This window comes from Typopeltis vanoorti, chromosome 3 (genome assembly GCF_054136105.1).
Source record: "Typopeltis vanoorti isolate ZY-2024b chromosome 3, IOZ_Tvanoo_1.0, whole genome shotgun sequence".
NCBI classification, from domain to species: domain Eukaryota; kingdom Metazoa; phylum Arthropoda; class Arachnida; order Uropygi; family Thelyphonidae; genus Typopeltis; species Typopeltis vanoorti.
The window spans coordinates 77,033,036-77,058,640 of NC_143551.1; the positions used below are offsets into that span (position 1 = coordinate 77,033,036).

Here is a 25,605-nt window from a genome sequence, read left to right on the forward strand (position 1 = left end):
GCTTGGTTGTTGGTGGTGGAATATGGGAGCCAGTTAGAATTATGGATGTTGGGGTCACCCAGGAAGATGACCTGACTATTTGGATAACTGGATTGCAGATGGTCGTGTTTCATGGAAAGGAATGTGAAGGGATCTGGATGGTTATCAGTGTTCGGAGTCTGGTAAATACAACAAACGAATGCTACTAAATGGGGCAAGGAAACCTTAACTCAGAGAAGGTCAAAAGCAGGGGATTCTAAATTACCCATTCTCTGGCAGACTATATCAGATTTCACAAAGGAACAGGTGCCACTCTTATGTGAAAAGAATCATAAAGTATGTAGTTTGGGATTGCAGCTACATTTACTGGACAACAGTAAATGTAGCTGCAATCTGGGTTTCTGTCAGGAATAAGAAGTCTGGTGTAGAAGAGTGCAAGTGGAGTGAATATGTTATTTATGTTTGTGTTAATGCCATGGATGTTAGTAAAGTGAATGTGAAAGTGAGTTCTTAGTAAAGAGGTTCTAGCATGGTCTACATGTTATGTCTGTTTGTGATGTGACTTTTTTTTATAGGATTGTTTATGAGGAAGATTCATTTTTGTTGCAATGTTACTGTCATTGTTTGTAGGGACCTTCGTAAGTTCAATCATAATCAGCTAGAAGAATATAGTGGGGATGTGCACTAAGAGAAGACAGACTCTTGGAGATTACTTCCATACAGAGAGAAACCAGTCTCCATGCTATGATGTAGTGTGTTGACAATCCCCTGCATACCACTATTCAAACTCCCTCTCCAGGCATGACCTGGCAGAGTATGTGGCAGTGGGATCATGTGCCAGTTCACATTGAAGCCTCCTGATCATTACTGACAGGTTTGGGCCCCATGCACTAACTGGCAGCCAGCCTGTAGCACCACTGTTTTAACTGATGTACAGTCAAAATGACAGTTCTGGATCTCTAAGTATGTTTGCCATGGCCTTCAAGGGTATCGCTTGCACTGCATGTTTATCATATCCTCTTTGCCAAATTCTGAAACTCAAAAACTTTAATCTAATGGAAACCTGTCACCATTTTGGTCAACAACCTCAGGATCCTATCCACACTCTTTTCACACAGAATTCAAATTCTGATGGATGCATTTTCTGTATCTATTTCCATGGTGATGTCGATCAAACTGGGCATCAGTAATTCTGCCACTTTACATTTAATCTACTGAAAAACATTACAGTAACCTGTCACCACTCTTTCTCCGTTCGACTTCATACTCATAAATTTTTCATCCTATTTTTTGTTCATATCCCTCTCTTATTATTGTGTGATATGACCTCCTGGTATATGTTTTCCATAAAATAGAATTTTGTTCTTTCCTGAACAATCCCTCACAATGGAACACTTTTATTTTGGAACCAAGCAAAGTATTTCATTATGTCTTCATTACAAACATCTTTAGTAAAATACTAAATAAATTTTTTTAAAATATAATTATCATTTTAGGTGCAGTTTGCAACAATGAATAAATGCTTATTAAGGTCATATCATTGAAGCTTAATGAAGTAAAAACAACCTGTGAGAGGAATAAAAACACTAATTCTTCCAATATTTCATCTCAGTTCAAAGAGACATCTTCAGGGAGAGATACAGTAACATGCACACAATGACAACACAAAACTAAGTGAAACATGAATGAAATATTAAGAGTCCTATCTAGGCACCCTCTGCAGATGCCTGCTGGAGGACTCAGTTGTAAACTGTGATCTTAGAGGATTAATGTTTTCATATTTTGTGAGGTTTTACACATCTACATGTAATCAGATTACTCTTGTTTCTCAGGGCAGCTACAGATTCCAAAAAAAGACTAGTCATTTTTTTAGAAGATTTGAAGTTGGACTATGAATAGATCCGCCCAACCATTGGATACTGTTCCTACATATGGGATCCCCTAAAAGCTCACTCAAAATACACGACTCAATCAGACATATTAATGACCCATCTCCTACCAACTCACCCCTGCCCCCTCACTTTTGCATACACAATCGGTCTCTGCACTGTGTGTTTTCTACAAATATATTTTCATGGAAAATGTTCATCCAAAATAGCATCAATAATTCCCCCACTTAGTACTAAGCTCATTGGAACACGTGCAGCTGCTACTCACATCCCTACACAGTGCACCTTGAAACCTGCAGAACAAGTGTCTTCTCCTCCTCCTTCATTCCTGCAACTACTATACTATGGGACAGTCCTCCCCTTAATGTATTCCCTAAGGAATACAACATATAGTCATTCAAATCTAATGTGAACAAGGACCTTCTTTCCCAACCCATACACAAATCGGTACTAATGTACTACAGGTTGATCTACCAACCTATTGTGTATTGGCTTACATAAAAAAAAAAAAAAGATACTGATCAGAAGCTGTTCTAAATTCTTGACACATACCTTCAAAGGGTGTAACAGGATATTATGATAGTCATAATCATCAGTATCGATGGGTCAAGTGTCGATTGGTGTCTGGTGCGCTCTTCACCATTCCTTGCTGTTGCAAACTCTTTCCACGCCACTCTTTCACATCATCAACCCACTCTTGTCTTGGCCATCCTCCACTTCTGTTTATACAATCCACTGTACCAAACATCAAGGTTTTGATTGTTCTACTGTTATCCATCCTGCAGATATTTCGAAAAAATTTAAATATCCTTTGAATTACTTTCTGTATTAGATTTTCTTTGCAGCTTACTTTCCTATACAATTCTTCATTTGTTACCATTTATATCCATCCAATTCAAAGAATGTTTCTATAACATTCTTTTGAAAGCCAATATTCGCCTCACAAAGCCTTTGACCATTACCCATGACTCACAACAGCAGAGAGCACTTAAGAATATGCATGTTTCCAGAAGTCTTAACTTTGTAGTAAGGCTCACTGATTTACTTTTCCATATCTTGTCCATTGCTTGAAGGTTTACTTTTACTATCAGAGATTTTCTCTCTTTTTTTACAGTCTAATCATCTGTCATGTTACTTCCTAGGTATGTGAAGCTCCTAACCTCTTCCAGCTATTGTCCACTGAGCTTTATTTGCTTTTTCATCCTCTTTTCTCTGAGCCTCATTGTTTTTGTTTTTTCTATGTTCATTATCAATTCATATTTCTTTCCTTCTTCACTTAACTTCAGCACCGCTTTTTTTCTACTGCTTCATCTTCTTCAATAATGACTATGTCATCAGCAAATCATAAATTATTGAATACTGAGAAAATTCTGAAGTCATGATGCCCCTAGCTGTTTAAAGTTGGAAAATAAAAAGATAAGCTATTTTTGCTAAGCCAAGCTATTAGGCTAAGGAAAAAAAAAAAAAAAAAAGTTATAATCAAGTGAAGTTTAAATCAAAGCATATTAATTTAGATACATGTGTAAATTTTCGGAGAAAAAGATGGTAACTTGACAAAGGACTTGATCAGAGCCAATAACAAAAAATTACTGAAAAATGAAACCTGTTATATATATATATATATATATATATATTGCTGGCTTACCATATATGTGTGTGTGTGTGTGTGTGGTAAGCCAGTAAGTTATATGACGTGCTAGCTGTTTTGTTAAAATGTGACCAGATGTAGATAGCCAAAAACTGTATTTTTTTTTTTTTTTTTGTATAAAATGTGTATTAGAAGTCTGGTTGATTCAAGAGTATTCATAAATTATTGATTTTTGTACCTTGAACTGAAATTGGGGATATTGGGTCTTCATGTCTATTGTTGTCCACAATCAACTTCCTGTTTCTTCACAATTTCTCACAGCAGTCTCTACATTCTCATTAATATTCCACAATAAACACATCAGGTTGATGTGGGAAGATTCCAGTATCGAGACCACATTATTAACATAAATAAAGAGTTTCATAAAATAAACAATATAACCCTCCAAGTTTTGTAAGTCGTCAGACTTACATCATCAACAGTACTAGTAAAAAGTTATACACAAGAAAAGACTAGAAACAATTAATAACACATAATAAATTTAGTTTAATCCTTTATCCAAGTGTCAGCAAACAAAGTTTGCACCTGAAAGTATCTTCAGGACTGGGGTAAGGTAGTACAACACCGGGAAACTCGTTGCAAAGGTGGAGCAAGCTAACATCACTCCTATCTCAGTATCTCCCATAATGCAAAACACATCTCCTTGCAGATATGTATAATGTTATGCATTTAAGGGAAGGGCCACTACCTAGACTAGTTTCGACCTTTATTGAGGTCACACACATTAGATGTTATCAGAACTTCACAACTGGTGAATAAAATGCTATGTTGGAACTCTGCTAGTTGTTGCAGTTATGTTTTGTGGCATAGCATGTCATATCCTAGGTCCAAGGCAGTTAGATTTTTAATGAAAGCAGACCAAACTTGGTGTAAGATTAAGCCTTGATTTTTGTTAGATTGTGTGGGATCCTTAGCATTTGTGAGGTTTCCTTGAACTTTCCTGTAAAACAATTATGATCAATCCCATATCGTTTCTTAGCCAAATAAGAAACTCAAAGAGTTTCATGACGAATATAGTAGAAACCATATATGTCGCTGAATTGAAACCTTTCGTTCTTCATATATCTAGCAATTATGATCAATATTTTTTTCTCGCTAAACTACTTGATGACCTGTGGTAGTTCTGTGGGATGCCAAACCTGATTTATGCTATCTTCTTTTTTCAAAGTCTTTTACATGTTCAGACATGCAGATCCCCCCCCCCACCTTCCATACATAACAAATACCACAAGAGCAATGAATCTCATAAATGCCTGTTTTTTTTTTTCATGGGATGATGTGGACGTTTTGGTAGATGTAAGAATCTGGAGCTTAATATCTTGTTTAAGTAAAGGAGCTGCAAGAGGTGTAAGTTCAAGTATTAAGAATTTTGTTGATCGTCTTGGCTTGATAACAACTGAGTGTAAGGTTCTGTCTCAGAACCTCACATATCAGGAGCCATTGACAAGGTATTGGAGATATTAGTCAAGATCAAAATACAGGGGATAGCAAAATTCATGATGTCTACTGAACTTATTGAATATAGTGACTTGCAGAAACCAGAATTTATAAACATTGTCCCTACACTACGTATTTGTCAATTAAATATTGAACCTATTAGCAAAGCCAAATACGATTATTTATCGAAATTATTGTTAACCAACAATGTTGATGTGATTGCTGTTCAGGAAACATGTGCTGCTGATCCTGAACAGCTCCTTAAAAGCGGTCGCATTCCAGGTTACACTCTATTGGTGCAACTTATCATGAAATATATGGAATAGCAACGTATGTGCGAAATCGTCTTAAAGAAGTTTTTCTTCTATCTCAAAATATTGTAGAAAACTTACATACAGTAGTGATAAAAGTTCAAGATATTACAATTACGAATATTTATAAGCCACCTGGATCACCTTGGGCGGAAAAAATTATTCCTATTGCTGAACATCCCGCAATTTATATTGGGAACTTTAATAGTCACCATGAACAGTGAAATTATGCTCGAAACAACGAATGTGGCGAAAAACTTGTTGATTGGATGGAACTAAATAATCTTCACTTAGTCTTTTCATGCCAGACAAAGGCACTTTTAGATCTGCAGCCTGGAAAAGAGACTATAACCCTTATTTATGTCTTGTGAGGAGCAAAAATAATTCAGGTCACCCTATGAAAAATCTGAGAAGGGTCTTAACTGACTTTCCTCATAGTCAACATAGACCGGTATTAATTGACATTGGCATTTCCATCCATTTGTAAGATCAAAGCCTATCCCACGCTGGAATTTTAAAAAGGCTGACTGGAATAAATACGCAAATGAACTTCACAAATGTATTTGCTGGATATCTCCAATAAGTAGTAATTTTCATTACTACTTATTGGAGATATCCAGTAAGTAGTAATGAAAATTTTCTTGGCAGCAGATATTGCTGCCAAGAAAAGTATTCCTAGAGTATTAGACATAACTATATACATGGTTGGAGGAAAGAATGTGAATTACTTTATAATGAATATCAGATAACTCCTAGAAAACTTGGATATATCCCGAAGGAAAAAATGGGTAAATACAGTTGAAGGTATAGACTTTACTCATTCCAGCCATAAAGCTTGCAGCCTTCTTAGGAAACCAGGTGATAGTGCTCCTTTGATTAAAGAACAACCAAGAATCACCCCAGATCAACTAGCTATACATATTGTTAATATATCACATATCCCAATCAATAAAAAGCATACAAGACATATAAAGAGAAAATTAAAAGAATTTAGTTTCTTTTAATTTTCTTTTAAAAAAGAAAATTAAAAGAAACTAAAGTTATAGGTGAAAGTCTTCACCTATAACTTCAAATTTTGCACACCCTTTTATGCAGCAAGAAGTTGAAGCAGCCTTAAAGGAATTAAAGCCTGATAAGGCTCCTGGTTTTGATAACATTCATCTAGAATTTTTGATTAATCTGGGAAGAAATGCAAGATTATGGTTAACAAAGTTCTATACTGACATTCTTACAACTGGTAAACTTCCCACTATTTTTAAAAAAGCAAAAGTACTTTCAATTTTAAAGCCTGGTAAGCCAAATCATAAACCGGAAAGTTACCGACCTGTTACTCTCCTCAGTTGTTGTTATAAACTCTTTGAAAGACTTATTTATAATAGAATAAGCTCCACAATTTTTAAAAATGTCCCAATAGAACAAGCTGGCTTCAGACCAAATCGTGGGTGCTGTGACCAGGTTCTCTCTTTGGTAACTCACATAGAAGCTGGTTTTCAAAAAGGTTTAAAAACATCAGTAGCATTTATTGATTTGTAAACAGCCTTCGACACCGTTTGGAGAGAAGGTCTTCTATATAAATTATATAAAATTATCCCATGTAAAACAATAGTCCATATTATTAACAATATGCTAAGAGATAGAAGATTTATAGTGACTATAGGTAATAAAACTAGCAGCAAAAGGAAGTTAAATAATGGACTGCCACAGGGATCTGTTTTATCTCCATTATTATTCAATCTGTATATATTCTGATCTTCCCGTCACTATGTCAAGGAAATTTTGTTATGCCGACGATATAGCAATAACTACACAGCATAAATGCATAAGTCATACAGAAGAAATTCTGAAAGCTGACTTAACTATTCTGGATGAATATTTTAAAAGATGGAGACTCTGTTTAAATAGGAGCAAAACGGTAATATCTTGTTTTCATCTAAATAATAACTTGGCAAATGTGAAACTAAAAATTGAATTAAACAACACTATACTTCCATATAATACATTCCCTAAGTACTTGGGAGTCACACTTGACCCTTCTCTCACTTTCTGGCAACATCTTTCAAACTTGGCATATAAACTAAGGGCACGTAATACTATCCTACAGAGACTCTGTGGCACTACCTGGGGTTCTAGAGCCTCTACTCTTCAGACAACAGCCTTTGCTTTGGTATTCTCAAATGCTGAATATTGTGCTCCTGTGTGGCTAAATAGCCCTCACACAAGGATTATCAACTCTCAATTGAACAATACTTTAAGATTAATTACAGGCTCTATTAGATCGACCCCAACATATTGGTTACTTCATTTAGCAGGCATTATTCCTACAGAACTACGTAGATTGAATTCTTTAGTCCGTGAATTCCAAAATTGCTGGTAATCCAAACCTACCTATTCATCAGGATCTCCCAACTCTTAACGTCAATAGATTGAAATCTCGCCATCCATCACTACGAGCAGCAGAAGAACTAGTGCTAAATAATTTTAATCCTTTATCAAAGTGGGAAGAAACATGGAAGGAAAATACGAAAGAAAATTTGCATAACATCTTTAAAGGTGATCAAATCATCACAGGATCAGATCTACCTCGCAAAACATGGACAGTACTAAATAGAATTCGGAGAAATCATGGCCTATGTGGAGATACACTATAAATGGAACAGACAAACATCTCCAGAATGCGACTGTGGTGCTCCACGACAGACTATGCAACATATTGTAACAGAATGCATCTTCCGTGCTAATCAGAATGATTTTTTACAAGCAGCTGCTGAAGCTGTGACCTGGATTACGAACTTAGATCTGAATTTATAATGATATATATGTTTCTTTTCCTTATTATAACATATTAAGACTTTTACTTTTAACTCCTATTTTAATTTTCCAACTTCTTGGATTAGATCTGTATTTTCCTTCAAAGTTTTAACTTAAAATATTTTAAATTCTTCAATTCTGTTAATACATAATGACATCATGAGTCTCTTTTTTAACATCATGTTTTTGTCATGAGCTATGTATGTATATAGGGGATAGATGGAAATGGGAGGTGGGGAACAGCATGGTTTGGTGAAGGGTAGATCATGCCTCAGTGACTTGCTCCCGTTTTATAATACAGTGACGGCTGAATTGGATAAGGGTAATTGGTTTACAGTGATACTGCGGGACTTTGCTAAGGCATTTGAACAGGTTACCACATGAAATTCTAATCAGTAAACTGCAGCACATGGGGATGGATATAGGGTTGGTGAGATGGATAGGAGGGCGGTTGATGATGAAATATCAGAGAGTGGTTTATTCGGAAGTAGAGTCCAAAAGAAGGCCTGTGACTAGTGGTGTGCCACACGGCTCTGTTCTTAGACCACTGTTATTTAATTTGTTCATTAATCATAAAGGAAAGGATCTGAGAGGAACTGTTCATTTATTTGCTAATGATGCAAAGTTAGTGAATGCACATGATGTCAAAATTTTGCAGGATGATTTGAATAGATTGGCAGGCTGGGCTAAGGAGAATGGATATCAGTTTAATGCGTCAAAGTGTAAGCATTTTGGAGTGAAAAGATAAGCAGCAGGCTGGGCTAAGGAGAATGGATATCAGTTTAATGCGTCAAAGTGTAAGCATTTTGGAGTGAAAAGATAAGCAGCAGTATACCACATTGGTGGAAATGTAGTCCAGGAAATTGATAAAGTCAGAGATTTGAGAGTGTTGGTGGAGAGGGAGTCGAAGTTTAGGGGACACATAGCAAAAGTGGCTAAATCAGCTCACCAGATCACTTGGTTAATGAAGAATACTTTGACGAGTAGAGACAAGCAGGTTATTGTTCTGCTTTATCGAGCCTTGATAAGACCACATCTTAATTATTGTGCCCAGATCTGGGTGCCAGGGTTTCTTCTTGATAGGGAGGAGGTAGAGAGGATCCAGAGGCGAGTGACCAAGATGGTAGCTGGTCTATGGAATGAACCTTACGAGAACAGGATCTGTGGGTTTACAGAAATTGGTTGATAGGCGGAAAAGGGGTGATATGATTGAGACATTCAAATTACTGAAGGGTTTTTACAAGATTAATTCAGAGGAAATTTTTCAGAACAGGTCTGGTGGTGGGAGAACTAGGGGCCATCCATGGAAACTGAGCAAGAGTGTAGTTAGCAAGGTTGTTAAAACTAGGTTTTTTACTTGGACAGTGGTGAATGAGTGGAATAAGCTGCCAGAGTTTGTTGTGGGTGCCATGACTGTAAATGAGTTCAAAGCAAAGTATGTATAGATACTGTGTGAATGCTGAATAGTTCTTGACATGATGTTTAGGGCCTCCCTCAATGAGTCTAAGGACTCCTTGGAGCTGCCCGTAATAATAATAATTTTTATGACAAGATAGCTAATTTTGTCACCATAGGCTGCTAGGTCTGCCAAACTGCATTTATTCTTCAGTTAACTTGTATGTTTTACAGAGAAGAAGAGGAGGAAAACCTGAGTTTCCAAGAAGAAAAAACCTTACCACCTCTAGATACTAAAAATGCAAATGCATTTAAAGCATTTAAAATGTTCTTGAAAATCCCAGATAGGACTCAATGTTTTTCTAACGTAATTCAATGCACATATCACTCTTCTGAATGTTACACAGAGTGAGAGAAAGATTAAGTAAAACATTTATTTATCATCTGAGTGCTGACCTTGGCATCAAAACCTTATAATTTGCTAAAAATATATGAAAGAATATTAATAATGGAAATATCCATAAGTTTTACTTTACAATACAATAAAATTACAGCATTCATACCTGATTTTTAAATTTCATTAAAACCATATACTGGTTAGGTTTAGAATCTCGAATGATCCTCATATTTTCAATATCCTCACTGAAAAATTAATGTGAATTTTTTTTTCAACTTATATTCAGAACTTCTAAAAATAAAGAAATATATAAATATTAATAATTGAATATTTTCACTGAAAACAGACAAATGAAATAAAATGAACTGGTCTTACAATGTTATCCACTTAAGATTATTCAGGTGACTAATTAAAGCAGTGGACAACGTCATCATGCAATGTGTCACATTAATTATTCATAGTTTGTCACATACAAAAATAATGAGATATCATTAAAGCAATTCAACTGTGGTCATTTCTTAATTTATATAACTTTGATTTAATTTGATTTTTGCTTAAAGCATTTGAAAATCACTCTAAATCTCACTGAGTGATCCAAAAGGCTCATTCTAAACTTATCACTCATCAGACTTGATAAGTAATAAGTCAACTCCATAGTGACTCCAACCAGTGATAGGCAAAACCTACCATTGAGCAGAAGTGTTGTAAACTCAGAAAGCGCAAAGATGAACATTATTAAAATTTCATTGGTGAGAGCTCGACCTAGGAAGATAATAAGATTAAATCAATGCAGAAGTCATATATTTTCCATATACATGCAGAAAAATGGCTGGACTGGTTGGCCGAATGGTTAGTGTATCTGCTCTCCAGCCAAAAGGCTGCAGATTCGAATCCCACCGTGGCATGGATGTTTGCGACTGTCTGTGGAAATACTAGTGGTCAGCAATAGATGCTGTTGGTGTAGTTACGGTCAGTTGGTGGGTTGAGTGAGACAGAGTTGTAGAGCAGATGCCCTCCCTCAATGAGTCTTTGGACTCCGTTGAGGTGTCAAATAATAATAATAAAAATAGTATATCACCAAATTATTAAAATACTCTAGCGCAGAGACTGTTGTAGAAAGATCTTCCACTTGGTAACAAAGTAAATTATTATTATTACAGGCAACTCCAAGGAGTCCTTAGACTCATCGAGGGAGGCACTAAACATTATATCAAGAACAACTATTCGGCATTCGCACAGCATCGATCATACTTTGCTTTTAACTCATTTACAGTCATGGCACCTACAACAAACTCTGGCAGCTTATTCCACTCATTCACCACTGTCCAAGTAAAAAACCTACTTCTAACACCCTTGCTAACTCTTGCTCATTTTCCATGGATGGCCCCTAGTTCTCCCATCACCAGACCTGTTCTGAAAATTTCCTCTGAATTAATCTTGTAAAAACCCTTCAGTAATTTGAATGTCTCAATCATATCACTCCTTTTCCGCCTATCAACCAATTTCTGCAACCCACAGATCTTCAACCTGTTCTCGTAAGGTTCATTCCATAGACCAGCTATTATCTTGGTCACTCGCCTCTGGATCCTCTCTACCTAATCCCCATCAAGAAACCCAGGGGGTCCCAGATCTGGGCACAGTAGTCAAGATGGGGGTCTTATCAAGGTTTGATAAAGAGAAACAATGACTTGCTTATCTCTGCTTGTCAAAGTATTCTTCAGTAACCAAGTGATCTGATGAGCTGATTTAGCCACTTTTGCTATGTGCCCCCTAAACTTCAACTCCCTTTCCACCAACACACCCAAATCTCTGGCTTCATCAACCTCCTGGAGTACAGTTCCACCAATGTGATATACTGCTGCTAATTTTTTCACACCAAAATGCATAATCTTACACTTTGCTACATTAAACTGACATCCATTCTCATTAGCCCAGACTGCCAATCTATCCAAATCATCCTGCAAAATTTTGACATGTGTATTCACTATTGCTCTACCCAAGTTTGCATCATCAGCAAATAAATGAACAGTTCCTCTCAGATCCTTTCCCATATCATTAACGAACAAATTAAATAGCAGTGGCCCAAGAACAGAACCCAGCGTCACACCGCTAGTAATAGGTCTTCTTTTGGACTCTACTCCTGAATAAACTACTTTCTGATATCTCTCCATCGACCACCCTCCTATCCATCTCACCAACCCTAAATCCATCCCCATGTGCTGCAGTTTACTGATTAGAATTCCATGTGTTATACTGTCAAACTCCAGCAGTATCACTGTAAATCCATTATCCTTATCCAGTTCAGCCGTCACTATAGTATAAAAAGCGAGCAAGTTACTAAGGCATGACTACCCTACACAAAACCATGCTGTCCTCCATACAGTATCCGATTTTCATCTATCCATTCCTGTATTTTGCTCTTAAATTAATATCTCCAAAACCTTGACAACGATTCCTGATATGCTGATTGGTCGGTAATTTACAATAGCAGTCTTGGAGCCTCCTTTATGCAATGGAATTATTTCCCCTCTTTCCACCCCTCTCGGGACTAACCCAGAGCTGAGACTTAAATTTCCGCACTGATTTAACTCCAGTATCTTTACTGAGTCTAGCTTCCACTGACAAGGCCTCAGTAAAGGTCAAAACTGGTCTGGGTAATGACCTTTCCCATAATGCATAGCAATATGGACTGGCTACTTATATTCATTATATAAGTAGCCAGTCATTCAAGTATCTTCACGAGCCATTATGGGCTGGTGATCAAGCAATATAAAGCTTTTCCTAGTCAAGTTATGCACCCACCTACTAGTGGTAATGGCCTGTTTCTACAAATGAGACTCTGGCATGGTGAATATTGCTGCCTTAAATGCATATCTTCTCTAGTTGTGAGGAAATGCCAACTAGACCTCTAGGTGTTAGATGTCTTTCATTGCATGGTGAAACACCACCACCCTGCTTTTTGAAGGTGTGAAGTGGCTTCTGCCATGTTTCATCCCCAGTTTTTCTTCTCACATGCTGTACCTGAGGGTACAGCAATAAAGGGCCAAACCAGATGGTAATGCACTGTTGGAGGTTTCCCGATCAGCTGCGAATAATCCTGCTGCCACTTACCCTCTTCCTAACAGAACCTCAGTCAGAATCTTCCATGACTACAGTCCAGCTCAATGATCCGAGCTACATCCTACACAAAGCATTTTGCAAAAAGAAAGGGTGTAACATGTGCTTTTGTGAAATCTGATATCCACTGTCAAAAGCCATCCAACTTAGAATCCCTACTTTTTGATCTACTCTGGCTCAAGATTTCTTAACTCACTTTACCGCCTTCATTTACTACCTTTATCACTCTCCTAACTCTGACAATACTGTCCCGTTTTGACTAACTATCACTAAAAACTGGTTTTTTTAGTTGGTAAAAAAATTATCCACATTGTAAGATTGTCCTCCTTGGGGACTTTAACATCTATAACACAAACTGGTTCCTCTACTCCACCTTCACAGATCAGGCTGATAGGGAAGCTGAATAATTTGCCATCAGTCATGACCTAACACAAATAGTCAATCGACCAACCAGAATACCAGACAATCCTCATCATTCTACCAACATTCTTGACCTTTTCTTAACCAATTCTCCCTCCAAATATACCATAGATGTCTGTTCTCCCATTGGCAACTCTGACTACAATCTCATTCAAGTCTTCTTCTCTATAGTTTGTCCTCTGCCCAGCCAATCTCAGTCTCATACTCATGGCACTATAATTGTGCCAACTAGGATGACATCTGAAATTTTTATGCTGCTTTTCCATGTTCAGATTACTGCTTTCACTCTCATGATCCAAACATTTGCACTGAACTAGCAACCGAAATAATCCTTACTGGAACGAGAGCCTTCATTCTCCACTGCAAACCCCTACCCCCCACCCCCCACACACACCTGTATCCAAGCCCTAGTTCTCAAAAAAAATGTGCCTCTGCTATCCATGATAAAAATGCAGCTTATTACGTTCAATGGCTTAAACTAAAAATTCCAGTTTCTCATTCAGCTTACATAACAGCTAGAAACATGCGTAAAAAAAGTTATCAATGATTCCAAAGCAAACTTCATAAGAATGAAATGCAATAAACTTGCCTCCTGCTCAACTAGCAGGAGGCAAATTTGCCAAAGCTGTTAGGTGTAGCTTCTGCCCTTCTACCTTTCTTGCATCCTGATGGCACTATGGAAACCTCACCCAAGGAAAATACAGCATCTCTTGGCATCAGTGTTTTCTCCAACTCCTGCCTGGACCAAAGCAAATCATCTCTTGTACTTCCACAAACTGCTCACTGCATGCCTCCTCAGAACTTTTGTCAAAAATCTCATTAATCTTGATACTAATAAGGCTCCTGGTCCAGATGGTATTCCTCTGGTTGTGCTCAAGACTTGTGCTTCAGAACTGACACCGATCCTGTATCGTCTATATAAACTTTCATATTCTACTGGCATCTACCCAACATCATGGAAGTAAGTCCACATCCATCCTGTATCCAAAAAGGATACAAAAGTCACCATCTAACTTTCATCCCATTGCTCTCACCTCAGTCCTTTCAAAAATGATGGAGAAGATTATCAACAACCAGCTTCTTCATTACCTGGAGACTCATGAAGTTAATTAGTGATCACCAATATGGATTCCACCATTCTCATTCTATAGCTGACCTCCTAGCCAATCTCACCTACCTTTGGACTCAGGCCATGGAAAGATTTGGAGAATTTCATGTTATTGCTCTCGATATTTCTGAGGCATCTGATCGTATCTGGTACCGAGGCCTCCTGAACAAATTGCCATCATATGGCTTCCCTTCCACACTCTGTGATCAGATCGCAGCTTCCTCACTGGTCAGTCATGTGTCATAGTGGATGGTTTCCTCTCTCATCAGATTTCCCCCATCAAATCTGGAGTGCCTCAGGGTTTTGTGCTCTCACCCATGCTCTTCCTTCTTTACATTAATTACCTTCTTTCTCTGACTTAAAACCTATTGCCAATGACAGTACTCTTCATTCCTCTTCATCATCTGATAAACCCTGTAGTATACCCTAATGTTAGATGCCTCAAGACCTTCCATAACCAGTGACTTGAATACTGACTTCAACATCCTGAAATGGGATTAAGGCAACTTAGTAAATTTCAATGCCAAAAAAATTAACCCCGCCTTATTACCCACAATAAAAATCCTACCTCATCCCCTCTCATTTTTGATAATATTCCAGTTTCCTTTTTCAAGATCAACTTTCTCTTCTTGGGTTGACTGTCATATCCAGTTTATCCTGACACAAACATATTACTTGCATAGCCTCCTTAGCCTCTAAAAAAGCTTGGTGTTCTTTTCTGTTCTAAACATTACTTCTCTTCCTCTCAACTCCTAACACTATATAAGTCTGATCCATCCAACTTTGGAGTACTGCTCCCATATTTGGGGTGGAGCACACAAGACCTCTTTAAGAATTCTTGATGATATTCAGAAGAGGGTAATCTGCTTAACAGACAATCCTTCCCTCAGAGACTCCCTTCAGTCACTTTATCATAGGTGCTCTGTTTCAGCACTGTTCTATAGGTACTTTCATGGGCATTGCTCCTTCAGAAAGTAGCTGCTACAAATCCTCCACTTTCTTCTAGTCACAGAAGAACTAAAGCAGCTACTAGCCAACACCCATGCACTGTCCAGCTTCACACACACTGAACTAATTTCTCAACAGCTTCCTTCATTTCATCCACCTCTATTCTTTGGAACAATCTCCCCCCCCCCCCATACTGCTTTTCTCACTGAGCACAACCCAATCTTTAAGAAACATATCAACAGGCTACATTTTTTTCCTTAATCGCTTGTCCACACATGGCACTGTTGGCACTGTGGTGCTAAAGGTCTTGTGTGTGACCTTTCATGTGTGGGGTCAACATAAAAAAAAAGTACAAACATTTGGATAAAAGCTTAAAACAAGAATATAATTTCTTCTATATTAAAATACATTCCATGTTAGGTTCATGCTATTTCATATTATGTTATTATTTTTGTTGTTGCCCAGGTACCTCCATGGAATCTGAAGACTCCTTGTGGGATATCCAAACTAACCATACAATATCCATCATACCTCCATCATATCACATCATACCCGCTTAACTACAACTTACTCAATTTCCAGGAATGGCCTCTTGTTCTGCTCCTCTAGCCAAGTGCCGATATATTTCCTCCGCATCAATCTTATAAAACCCTTTTAGTAACATAAATGTTTTTATCATATAAATCAACTTATGCAACTGACACACTTTTAACCTATCCTGATAGTGAGCATTCCAGAGACCACTCACCATCTTGGTTACTTGGTACAGTAATCCAGGCCTTATAAAGAGGAATAACTGCCTTATCTTTGCTTGTTAGAATGTTCTTCAATAACTAAGCAGTCCTATGAGCTACCTTAGCAACCTTATGCCCTCTAAACTTCAACTTTCTATCTAATACTGCCTCCAAATCCTGGCTTCATCAATTTCCTGGAGTGTATGCTCCATCAATGTGGTACACTGCTTTTTATGTATTTATTCCAAAACAGTTTTCAACCAACAAAATAAATTTACATTTCTCAACACTAAACTAATACCATTATCTTTTTCCCCCATACTGTCAGCCTATTTAAATCATCCTGCAAGCTCTGTTCACCACCTTGATTAACTATTACCATGCCCAATTTTATATCAGCAGTGAACAACTAAATATTTCCGTTGATTATTGCCCATGCACTGTAACATCCTTTCCTTGCTGATTCTTTGAACATGACACTTCAAGTTGCCCTCACGCTTGTCATAATCACCTGTCCTGTAGTTCCACATATACCCCCCCCCCACTTCCCATGTTCCGCAACCTCCAAAGTCAAGACTACATGATCACTCTTTCCAATAAGAAGAAATGTGCCTCTCATTAAGTGACCATGCCACCTGAGATTAACTCTGCTAACACACATACTGCTATTGATACCACCTTGGTTATGAACAGATCTTCCCTTCAAATCCAATGACCAGATCCAACATTCCCATACCCTGAGTCTCTCTCTCTCCATCACATGCTGCCTCAAGTAATTATCTCTCAGTAGTTGAAAGTTGGTATATTTAATTTATCGTATAACCACTTGGTTATACGATAAATTAAAGATGCTAAGAAATTAGATTTTTGGTTTAATCCTTTAATTAATCAGTCTGGCTCCCACCGATGAGACCTCAAGAAAGGTCGAAACCAGTCTAGGTAGTGGCCCTTCCCATAATGCATAGCATCATACATGTCTCTAAGGGTATGTGCATTGCATTATATGATAAGGCAATTAATGTGTCATTAGCCTCTATATACAAATAGCCCAGTTGTGAAGTGACTTCAGGCAAAAACTTTGTTTACTTACACTTTGGATAAAAGATTAAACCAAGAATATAATTTCTTGGCATTTTTATCTCTTAGTAGGTTTATAAATTTTATTTCCTTCCTGACATGTAATCTTTTCTCTTTTCAATCTAGTCTCTGCAGTTGAAGTCCCCCCCATAATAATTATTCCCCCTGACTCAGTACTAATTTGCTGATGCAAGCCTTCCTCATCATTCCTTGCACCCCCCCCCCCCCACACACACACACTCCTGACCTACAGCAGCAGCAACCAACTCTTTATTTGGTCCTACTGGCTTCTATCTCACACTAAATTGCCAAATGAAATGCTATCCACAGCATCTTTGTCTTCCTGATCTCCTATGCTTTTACAGGTGCAGTTCATTTGCTATCATTAGCAGTATCACGTCGATCCCGTTCTATTCCGAAAACTAAATCATTGGCTGTCAGCCGAGTTTCACTAAGCAATGTCAAAACCTCCTATCCCTTATTCCTAACATCAGAACACAAACTAGAGCATTCCTTTAGGGGCATAAACCACCTTTACACCTTGTACTGATTACCACATTTGATTCTGCTGCTGCTTGAGATACTAGATTTCACACTTTTTGGTTATTCTCACATTCACCTGCCTCATCTGCATCAACCCTAATAGCTTTAGTTTTCCTGACTTTGTGGTTACACACTCTCAGGTGTCTAGTCTCCAACTCTGAATCCATTTAGGTGCAGTCCATCAGGGTTATATATGTCCTTCCATCTGTTAAATTCAGTCCACAGGTCTATAAAACTTCACACCATTTCTTCTGCACATTGGTTCATTTTGCAATCACTGTCCTCATCCTCAATTTGTCTCTATCCAGTAGACTCTTTGCCCTCTCACACTTCTTCCAAATTTTTTGCCTTTCAAGTCATTAGTGCTAGCCAAAAATGTTCAAGTCTTTTGCCATATGTTCTTGTTTCTTACTTCGCACATCTTCCTTTTTTCTGTTCTCAGCTATACCGATCTCCTGATTTTTTTTTTTTTTTGCAATCTATCAATCTTGTGCTTTTCCTGTGAAGAATCCATATAAGTGCACTATTTCTTTTGCAAGATCCTCTTCATTCTTCTGACCCCACGTTTTCAATATTATCACCAACATTAACATTTTCAGGACATCTGATCAGTATTCTCTATTCAATTATCATGTGTTTTATTGTCATCACACAATTGACACTCACTCTCAAAACACATATTCATCTTACTAGTCTCACTTGCCTTCTACAAGTCTTTCAATTTTCGTGATGAATAGATCTCACATACTGCACCGAATAAAATCTCAAATGCACTGAACAAATATACCATATGCTGGCACCATACCAACAATATCTACCCTAATACAAATATAGAAGTTTTGTTTAAATCTAAATAACTCAACCTCTCACACATTCATAAAAGACGAGCTATTTTCAATCCTTGGATCCATCACTTTTTTTTTTTTAATGTTATCTCAATAGATTTCAATTTCATGAAATCTGGCATAGCTAATTCTCCCCAGGTTTCGTGATTTTATGTTGGTTTTTGTTATATATGTTCACACTTGTGCTCCAGTTTGGATCTTACTAAGGATGACTCCTATACTTGGGCAAAAATTTCATGAATAAAAATATTTCTTAAGAGTCTCCAAAGCTCAGTCAGTACTCTAAATGCCTTTGGTTAGAAAGACCTGGGTTCAAATCCTGCCTAGGATGCAAAGAACCTTTATAAGAGAGAAATTTTCAACCAAAAATAAGTTAGCCAGTCTCATACCAAGGTGACAGGGTTTCTCTTTATGGAAACTCGGGTTTTTCATCCTACAGACAAGCCAAATTAGCCAGAAGAGCAGGTGCAACTAACAGTATAGCAGAAAATGTAGACAGGATTAAATATCCTGTCATAAGCAGTAATCGGATTTCAAAACTGCAAAATTACTTGGTCATGGCAGGCCACTGAGCATAAAAAAAGGGAAGGAGCAGTGACAGCAGCATTCAACATTAAACACAAGGATAAACTTCTAGGTTGGCAGGCAATTACAAGTGAGAGTTGTATATGAAAATTTCAAAATGGGAAATTTGACAATGGAATTTAATGGCATACATTCTTTCCACTGTTGTGAAATCTTCCCTGTTCAGAGACTCAAATTATATAGTGTGGTAAAAGGAATAGCCAGTTCAGCTGAACACTCTTTTAGCATCCATGATGATATCCCATCAGTCCCTACTGCTGAATTCTTATTTAGTTTGTGCAACTAAACACGTCAGTTGCTTCATTCAGTGAAGAGGTAGCAGTGAGCAAATGTTGCATACACACACATAAGGTTGATAGCTTTTCAGCTTTTAGCAAAATGGGAACTCATTTGTCCAACTTCTTCTGCATGGTACCCTTGCAACATCTGCATTCATTAGAGCTATTCTTTCATATACATTTTCACTTTTACTTGCAGTATAATGACAGAATTCTTTCAGGTTACCTTTAGCTTGCCAAGTCAGTTTCTTTTCATACTCAGACTTAGCTTTCTGGGGTGCTTAAGGGTCAAAGCTGTATAACTGAGAGGAGACCTCCACATAGCCTTTAAAGGAATGCAGAGAACCGAGGGCTTCTGACCTAATGTCCAATCCTCACCTTCTCGTGGTGCATCCTGTTGGGTATCTACGTGGATAGTGAACGAACGAGGATGAGCTGGCAATTTGGGATTTGAACGACCAAATTGTATTCTTATTGGTTAAACCAAAATAAAAAATGATGGTACAACATGACAAAATTTCATACCGGTAAGGCTTCACCAGGTTAAACAAGGCCCCCGTTCTTTTCGCCAGGGAACCAGGGCGAACAGTGAAAATTCAGCTACTGGAACAAATCTGAAAACACACCCCAACTCAACATCACCAAAGTTAAAGATCGGTACTATCGACATAAGAAGCCTGAATGGCAAAGAAATGGAGCTAGCTGAGGAATTAGATAAGTACCAGATCGACATAATAGGGGTGACTGAAACAAAAAAGACAAAAACTGGTGGGATCTTTCTGAGCAATAAATACAAAATGTTATATTCAGGAAATGACTATCAAGGAAAAAAAGGAGTAGCCTTAGTATTCAACACAAAATACGAGGCTAATCTTCTTGAATGGCAGGCAGTCTCAAGTAGAGTAATGTGGGCAAATATGAGAATGGGGAACTGGACAATGAGACTTATTTGTGCCTATGGTCCCACAGAAGATTCTACTAAGGTAGAAGTGGAGGAATTTTTTGATGCTTTAGAAAAAGCAATTGACACAATGAAAAAGGAAAAGTTGGTCGTTGTTGGGGATCTGAATAGCAGAGTAGGAAATGATTGTCAGACATACAAAAATATTTTGGGAAAATTTGGAGAAAAGAGCAAAGCTAATAATAATGGCAAATACCTGTTGGATTTCTGCTCAGAACATGGACTGGTTATTACTAACACTATGTTCCAACATAAAAGTGTGCACAAATTCACATGGAGAGAAGAGACAAGGAATAAGAAAAGTCTCATTGACTATGTTATTGTTGATAGTGAAGTTTTCCCCCTGGTGCAGGACACCAGAATGTACAGAGGATTTGAAATTGGAAGTAATCACTATTTAGTCTTAAGCAGGATAAAATTGAATTTCACATTGAAAAGAATAACATGTAAGAAAGTTTTAAAACGAATAAAAGTTGAGCAGCTCTCAGATGTGAACTGTAGACTAATATACACAAAGATTATAGAAGAAAAAAATTAAAGAGTTTGAGAACAGGAATCGAACCTTGGAGATTCAGTGGCAAGCCTTGAAGAAAACCCTGATTGATTCAGCCAGAGAGGCATGTGGTGAGGTTGTCTGCAAGGATAGAAAAATCAGAACTCCATGGTGGACACAGGAAGTTAAAGAGGCAGTGAAGGAAAAGAAGAAATCATATCAAAAATTCCTGGCAAATAAGTCAGCTTTTGCTCTTAGAGAATACAGAGACAAATGTAAGAAAGCTAAACTAGCTAAACAAAAGTCATGGGAGTACTTTGGCAAGAACATAGAAAATAAATATCAAGAAGGTGGTAAGATATTCTGGAGGTTGTTGAAGAAGGTTAGAAATGGAGGAAAGAGTGCTGTAAAAGGAGTTAGAGATGATAAAGATGATATGAAAACAGGAGAAAAAGATATCCTTGAAGTATGGAATAATTACTTCGAAAAATTGCTAAATGAAACAAGCAGTGATAGCACAGTGGTAAAAAACACTCAACAGGCATACAGTCAGGAATGCATATCCATACTTAAAGCAGAAAAAGCCATCAAAGGTTTGAAATGTGGAAAGGCAGCAGGAGTAGATGATATTCGACCAGAAATGCTGAAGTATGGGGGTATAAAAGTCTTACAGTGGCTGCACCGCATAGTTCAGAAAGCCTGGACAGAGGGACTAATTCCCGATGATTGGAGTAGAGCTCTAATAGTGCCCATATATAAAAAGGGAAATAAAACTGAATGTGAGAATTACAATTTCCCTAATGAGTGTTCCTGGAAAGATCCATGCAAGTATACTTGAGAAATGGTTGAGAAGAATTGTGGAAGAAAAGCTTGGTGAAGAACAAGCTGGATTCAGTCCAAATAGAGGCTGTCAGGATCAGTTCTTCACTTTATGACAAATAGTCGAAAAAGCATAGGAATATAACAAAGATCTGTATTTAAGTTTTGTCGATCTGGAAAAGGCATATGACAAGGTGCCAAGAGAGAAGCTATGCAATATGCTACAGTTATATGGTGTCAGTGGGGTATTATATCAAGCAATACTTAGTCTTTATTTGAGTTGTAAGTCGGCAGTTAGAATTGAAGGATGTACAAGAAGATGGTTTAATGTTAAATCTGGTGTGAGACAAGGTTGTACATTATCCCCTCTGTTATTCATTATCTATATGGATCACATTATGAAGATAAGTGGTATTAAACATGATATCAGAATTGGAGATGTTAATGTCAGCTCTTTGCTTTATGCGGACGATGTTATACTTCTGAATAAATCCGCTACAAGTTTGCAAGATTCCCTGACTAAATTGAATAACTCTTGTAATAGATATGGTATGAAGGTCAGCATTAAAAAGACAAAGACAATGAAAATAGGTAGAATTGTTGAAAATGTCAACTGTGTTGTGAACGGGGAACCTGTGGAACAAGTAAAACATTTCAGCTACTTAGGCACGATTTTTAGTGAAGATGGTAAATTAAATATGGAAATAGACAACAGAATCAACAAAGTTGGTATGGTAGGAAGTCAATTGAATAAATTCATATGGAATAAGAGAGAAATTAGTCAGAACACTAAATTAGCTGTATACAAGACAGTGTTCAAACCAGTTTTAACTTATGGATCTGAGAGCTGGGTCAGAAGTAAAACACTTGACCAAAGACTAGAGACTGGAGATATGAGAGTCCTGAGAAAGATTAGAGGCACGAAAACAGATGGCATCAATGGCAATATCAGATTTAAAAAGAGGATATTAGGAAAGAACTTGACATTCTCAGCATCCAGGAATGAATTAGCAGAGCTAATCTCAGGTGGTATGGTCACTTAAACAGAATGGGTGAGGAAAGATTAGCGAAACAAGTGTTCTCTGCCAGGTTGGCAGGAAAACGACCCAGAGGAAGACCAAGATATAGGTGGATTGATATGTTACAATGTGCCTTAGACGATAGAAATATAAGATCTGATAATGATAATATTGGAGTCTTGAAAAGTAATAGACTGATTTGGAGGAAAATTGTAGATAGGAAGTTAGTAATGATGTAAATTTTTCATGTAGTACTATCATATCCTGTACAATTTTCAATGTAATTTTCATAACGGACATCATCTTTATGCAAACAATATTCCTTCCACATCATCCTTTTTTTTTTCTTTTTTCTTTTTTTTTTACAAATCTTTTGCTTGATAAGATTACACATCCATTTCACTCCTACTCTATTTATTCTTGGAACTCTAGGGACACATTCCGATATTGTGCTATTTAAGTATTTTTAAAACACTGCCCATGCATAAAAATGTGCACAAATTCAGATGGAGAGAAGATGCAAGAAATAAGCAAAGTCTCACTGACAATGTTATAGTTGATAGGAATGTTTTCCCACTAGTTCAGGACACAAAAGTACATAGAAGATTTGAAATATGTTGAAAGTTTATTTTTTACTTGGTTAGACTATAATAAATTTAGTTTAATCCTTTATCCAAGTGTGAGCAAACAAAGTTTGTGCCTGAAAGTATCTTCAGGACTGGGGTAAGGTAGTACAACACCAGGAAATTTGTTGCAAAGGTGGAGCAAGTAACCAACACTCGTATCCCAGTATCTCCCATAATGCAAAACACATCTCCTTGCAGATATGTATAATGTTATGCATTAATGGAAGGGCCACTACCCAGACTAATTTCGACCTTTATCGAGGTCTCTTCAGTGGGAGCCAGACCCAGATGTGAAAATACCAAGCAGAAGCAATAGCAAGGTCATCTCTACCTATAGGAGTTGCCAAAAGGTGTGCCACCTTTTTTTATTAAATTACTCTGGATTTAGAGAAAGATGTTGAAAGTCTGGGTCTGGGTAGTGGTCCTTCCCTTAATGCATAATATTACACATATCCACAAGGAGATGTGTTTTGCATTATGGGAAATACTGAGATAGGAGTGATGTAAGCTTGCTCCACCTTTGCAACTAGTTTCCTGGTGTTGTACTACCTTATCCCAGTCCTGAAGAGACTTTAAGGTGCAAAACTTTGTTTGCTCACACTTGGATAAAGGATTAAACTAAATTTATTATAGTCTAACCAAGTGAAAAATAAACTTTCAACATCTCTCTCCAAATCCAGAGTAATTTAATAAAAAAGGTAGCACACCTTTTGGCAATAGCAAGGTCATCTCTACCTATTTTGGCAGAAGCAATAGCAAGGTCATCTCTACCTATAGGTAGAGATGACCTTGCTATTGCTTCTGCCTGGTATCCCCACATCTGGGCCTGGCTCCCACTGAAGAGACCTCAATAAAGGTCAAAACTAGTCTGGGTAGTGGCCCTTCCCTTAATGCATAACATTATACATATCTGCAAGGAGATGTGTTTTGCATTATGGGAAATACTGAGATAGGAGCGATGTAAGCTTGCTCCACCTTTGCAACTAGTTGCCTGGTGTTGTACTACCTTATCCCAGTCCTGAAGATACTTTAAGGTGCAAAACTTTGTTTGCTCACACTTGGATAAAGGATTAAACTAAATTTATTAAAGATTTGAAATAGGAAGTGATCACTGTCTTATTTTGAGTGGGATGAAACTGAATTTCATATTGAAGAGAAGAGCATGTAAAAAATGTTTAAAACAAATCAAAGTTGAGCAGCTTTCAGAAGTGAACTGTAGACTCAAATACACAAAAAATATGGAAGTGTTTGAAAACAAGAACTAAACATTGTAGATTCAGTGGCAAACCCTGAAGAAAATACTGACTGATTCAACCAGAGAGGCATGTGGTGAGGTTGTCTGTAAGGATAGAAAAATCAGAACTCCATAGTGGACTCAGGAAGTTAAAGAGGCTGTCAAAGAAAAGAAGAAAGCATATTGAAAGTTCCTGGTGAATAAGTCAGCTTGTGCTCTTAGAGAATACAGAGAAAACTGCAAGAAAGTGAAGCACTGTTTAATATTAGCTAAAAGAAAGTCATAGGAAGACTTTAGTAAGAACATAAAAAATAAATATCAGGAAGGTCCCAAAATATTCTGGAGGCTATTGAAATCAGAGATGATAAAGGTGACATGAAAACTGAAGATAAAGATATTCTAGATGTTTGGAGTAATTGCTTTTAAAGACTGCTAAATGAAACAAGAAGTGTCACCACGGTGATAAAAAAAACTCCCAATAGGAATGCAGTCCATATATACAGCCAATTCAAAAAAAAAAGGTAATAATAAATGTCTATCAACCTATTGCTCTCACCTCAGTGTTGTCTAAAGTAATGGAGGAGGTTGTCAACTTCTTCGAAACCTGGTGAATTGTCAACTAATCAACAACCACCAATAAGGATTTTGCAATCAAGATACAGCAGATCTCCTGGCTTAAACATCACTTGCCTCTAGACATGTGCCATGGAAAAGTTTGGAGAAACCCATGCTGTTGTACTTGATAGGGTCCAGCACTGAGAGCTTCTCAGTAGATTGTTGTCTAATGGTCTACCTTCCTCCCTTTGTAACTGAATTGCCAATTTACTCTCAAGTGGTTCAATGCATGTAATGGTGAAAGGTATTCTCTTTTCAGATTTTCCTATTATTGCATGTGTTCCTTAAGGTTCTGTTATTTCAGTCACCCTCTTCCTTA

The 25,605-nt window shown here is 37.4% G+C and overlaps 1 protein-coding gene across 1 annotated transcript in view; it reads right to left on the reverse strand.

Moving 5' to 3' along the window:
• LOC150108289 (BRCA1-associated protein) overlaps positions 1–25,605 on the reverse strand; it is a 257,850-nt gene that overhangs the window by 180,131 nt on the left and 52,114 nt on the right. Inside the window, exon 5 of the mRNA XM_090415728.1 lies at positions 10,031–10,109. Within this exon, the coding sequence (XP_090271854.1) occupies positions 10,031–10,109 (79 nt within the window). The remainder of the gene's footprint in view (positions 1–10,030; positions 10,110–25,605) is intronic.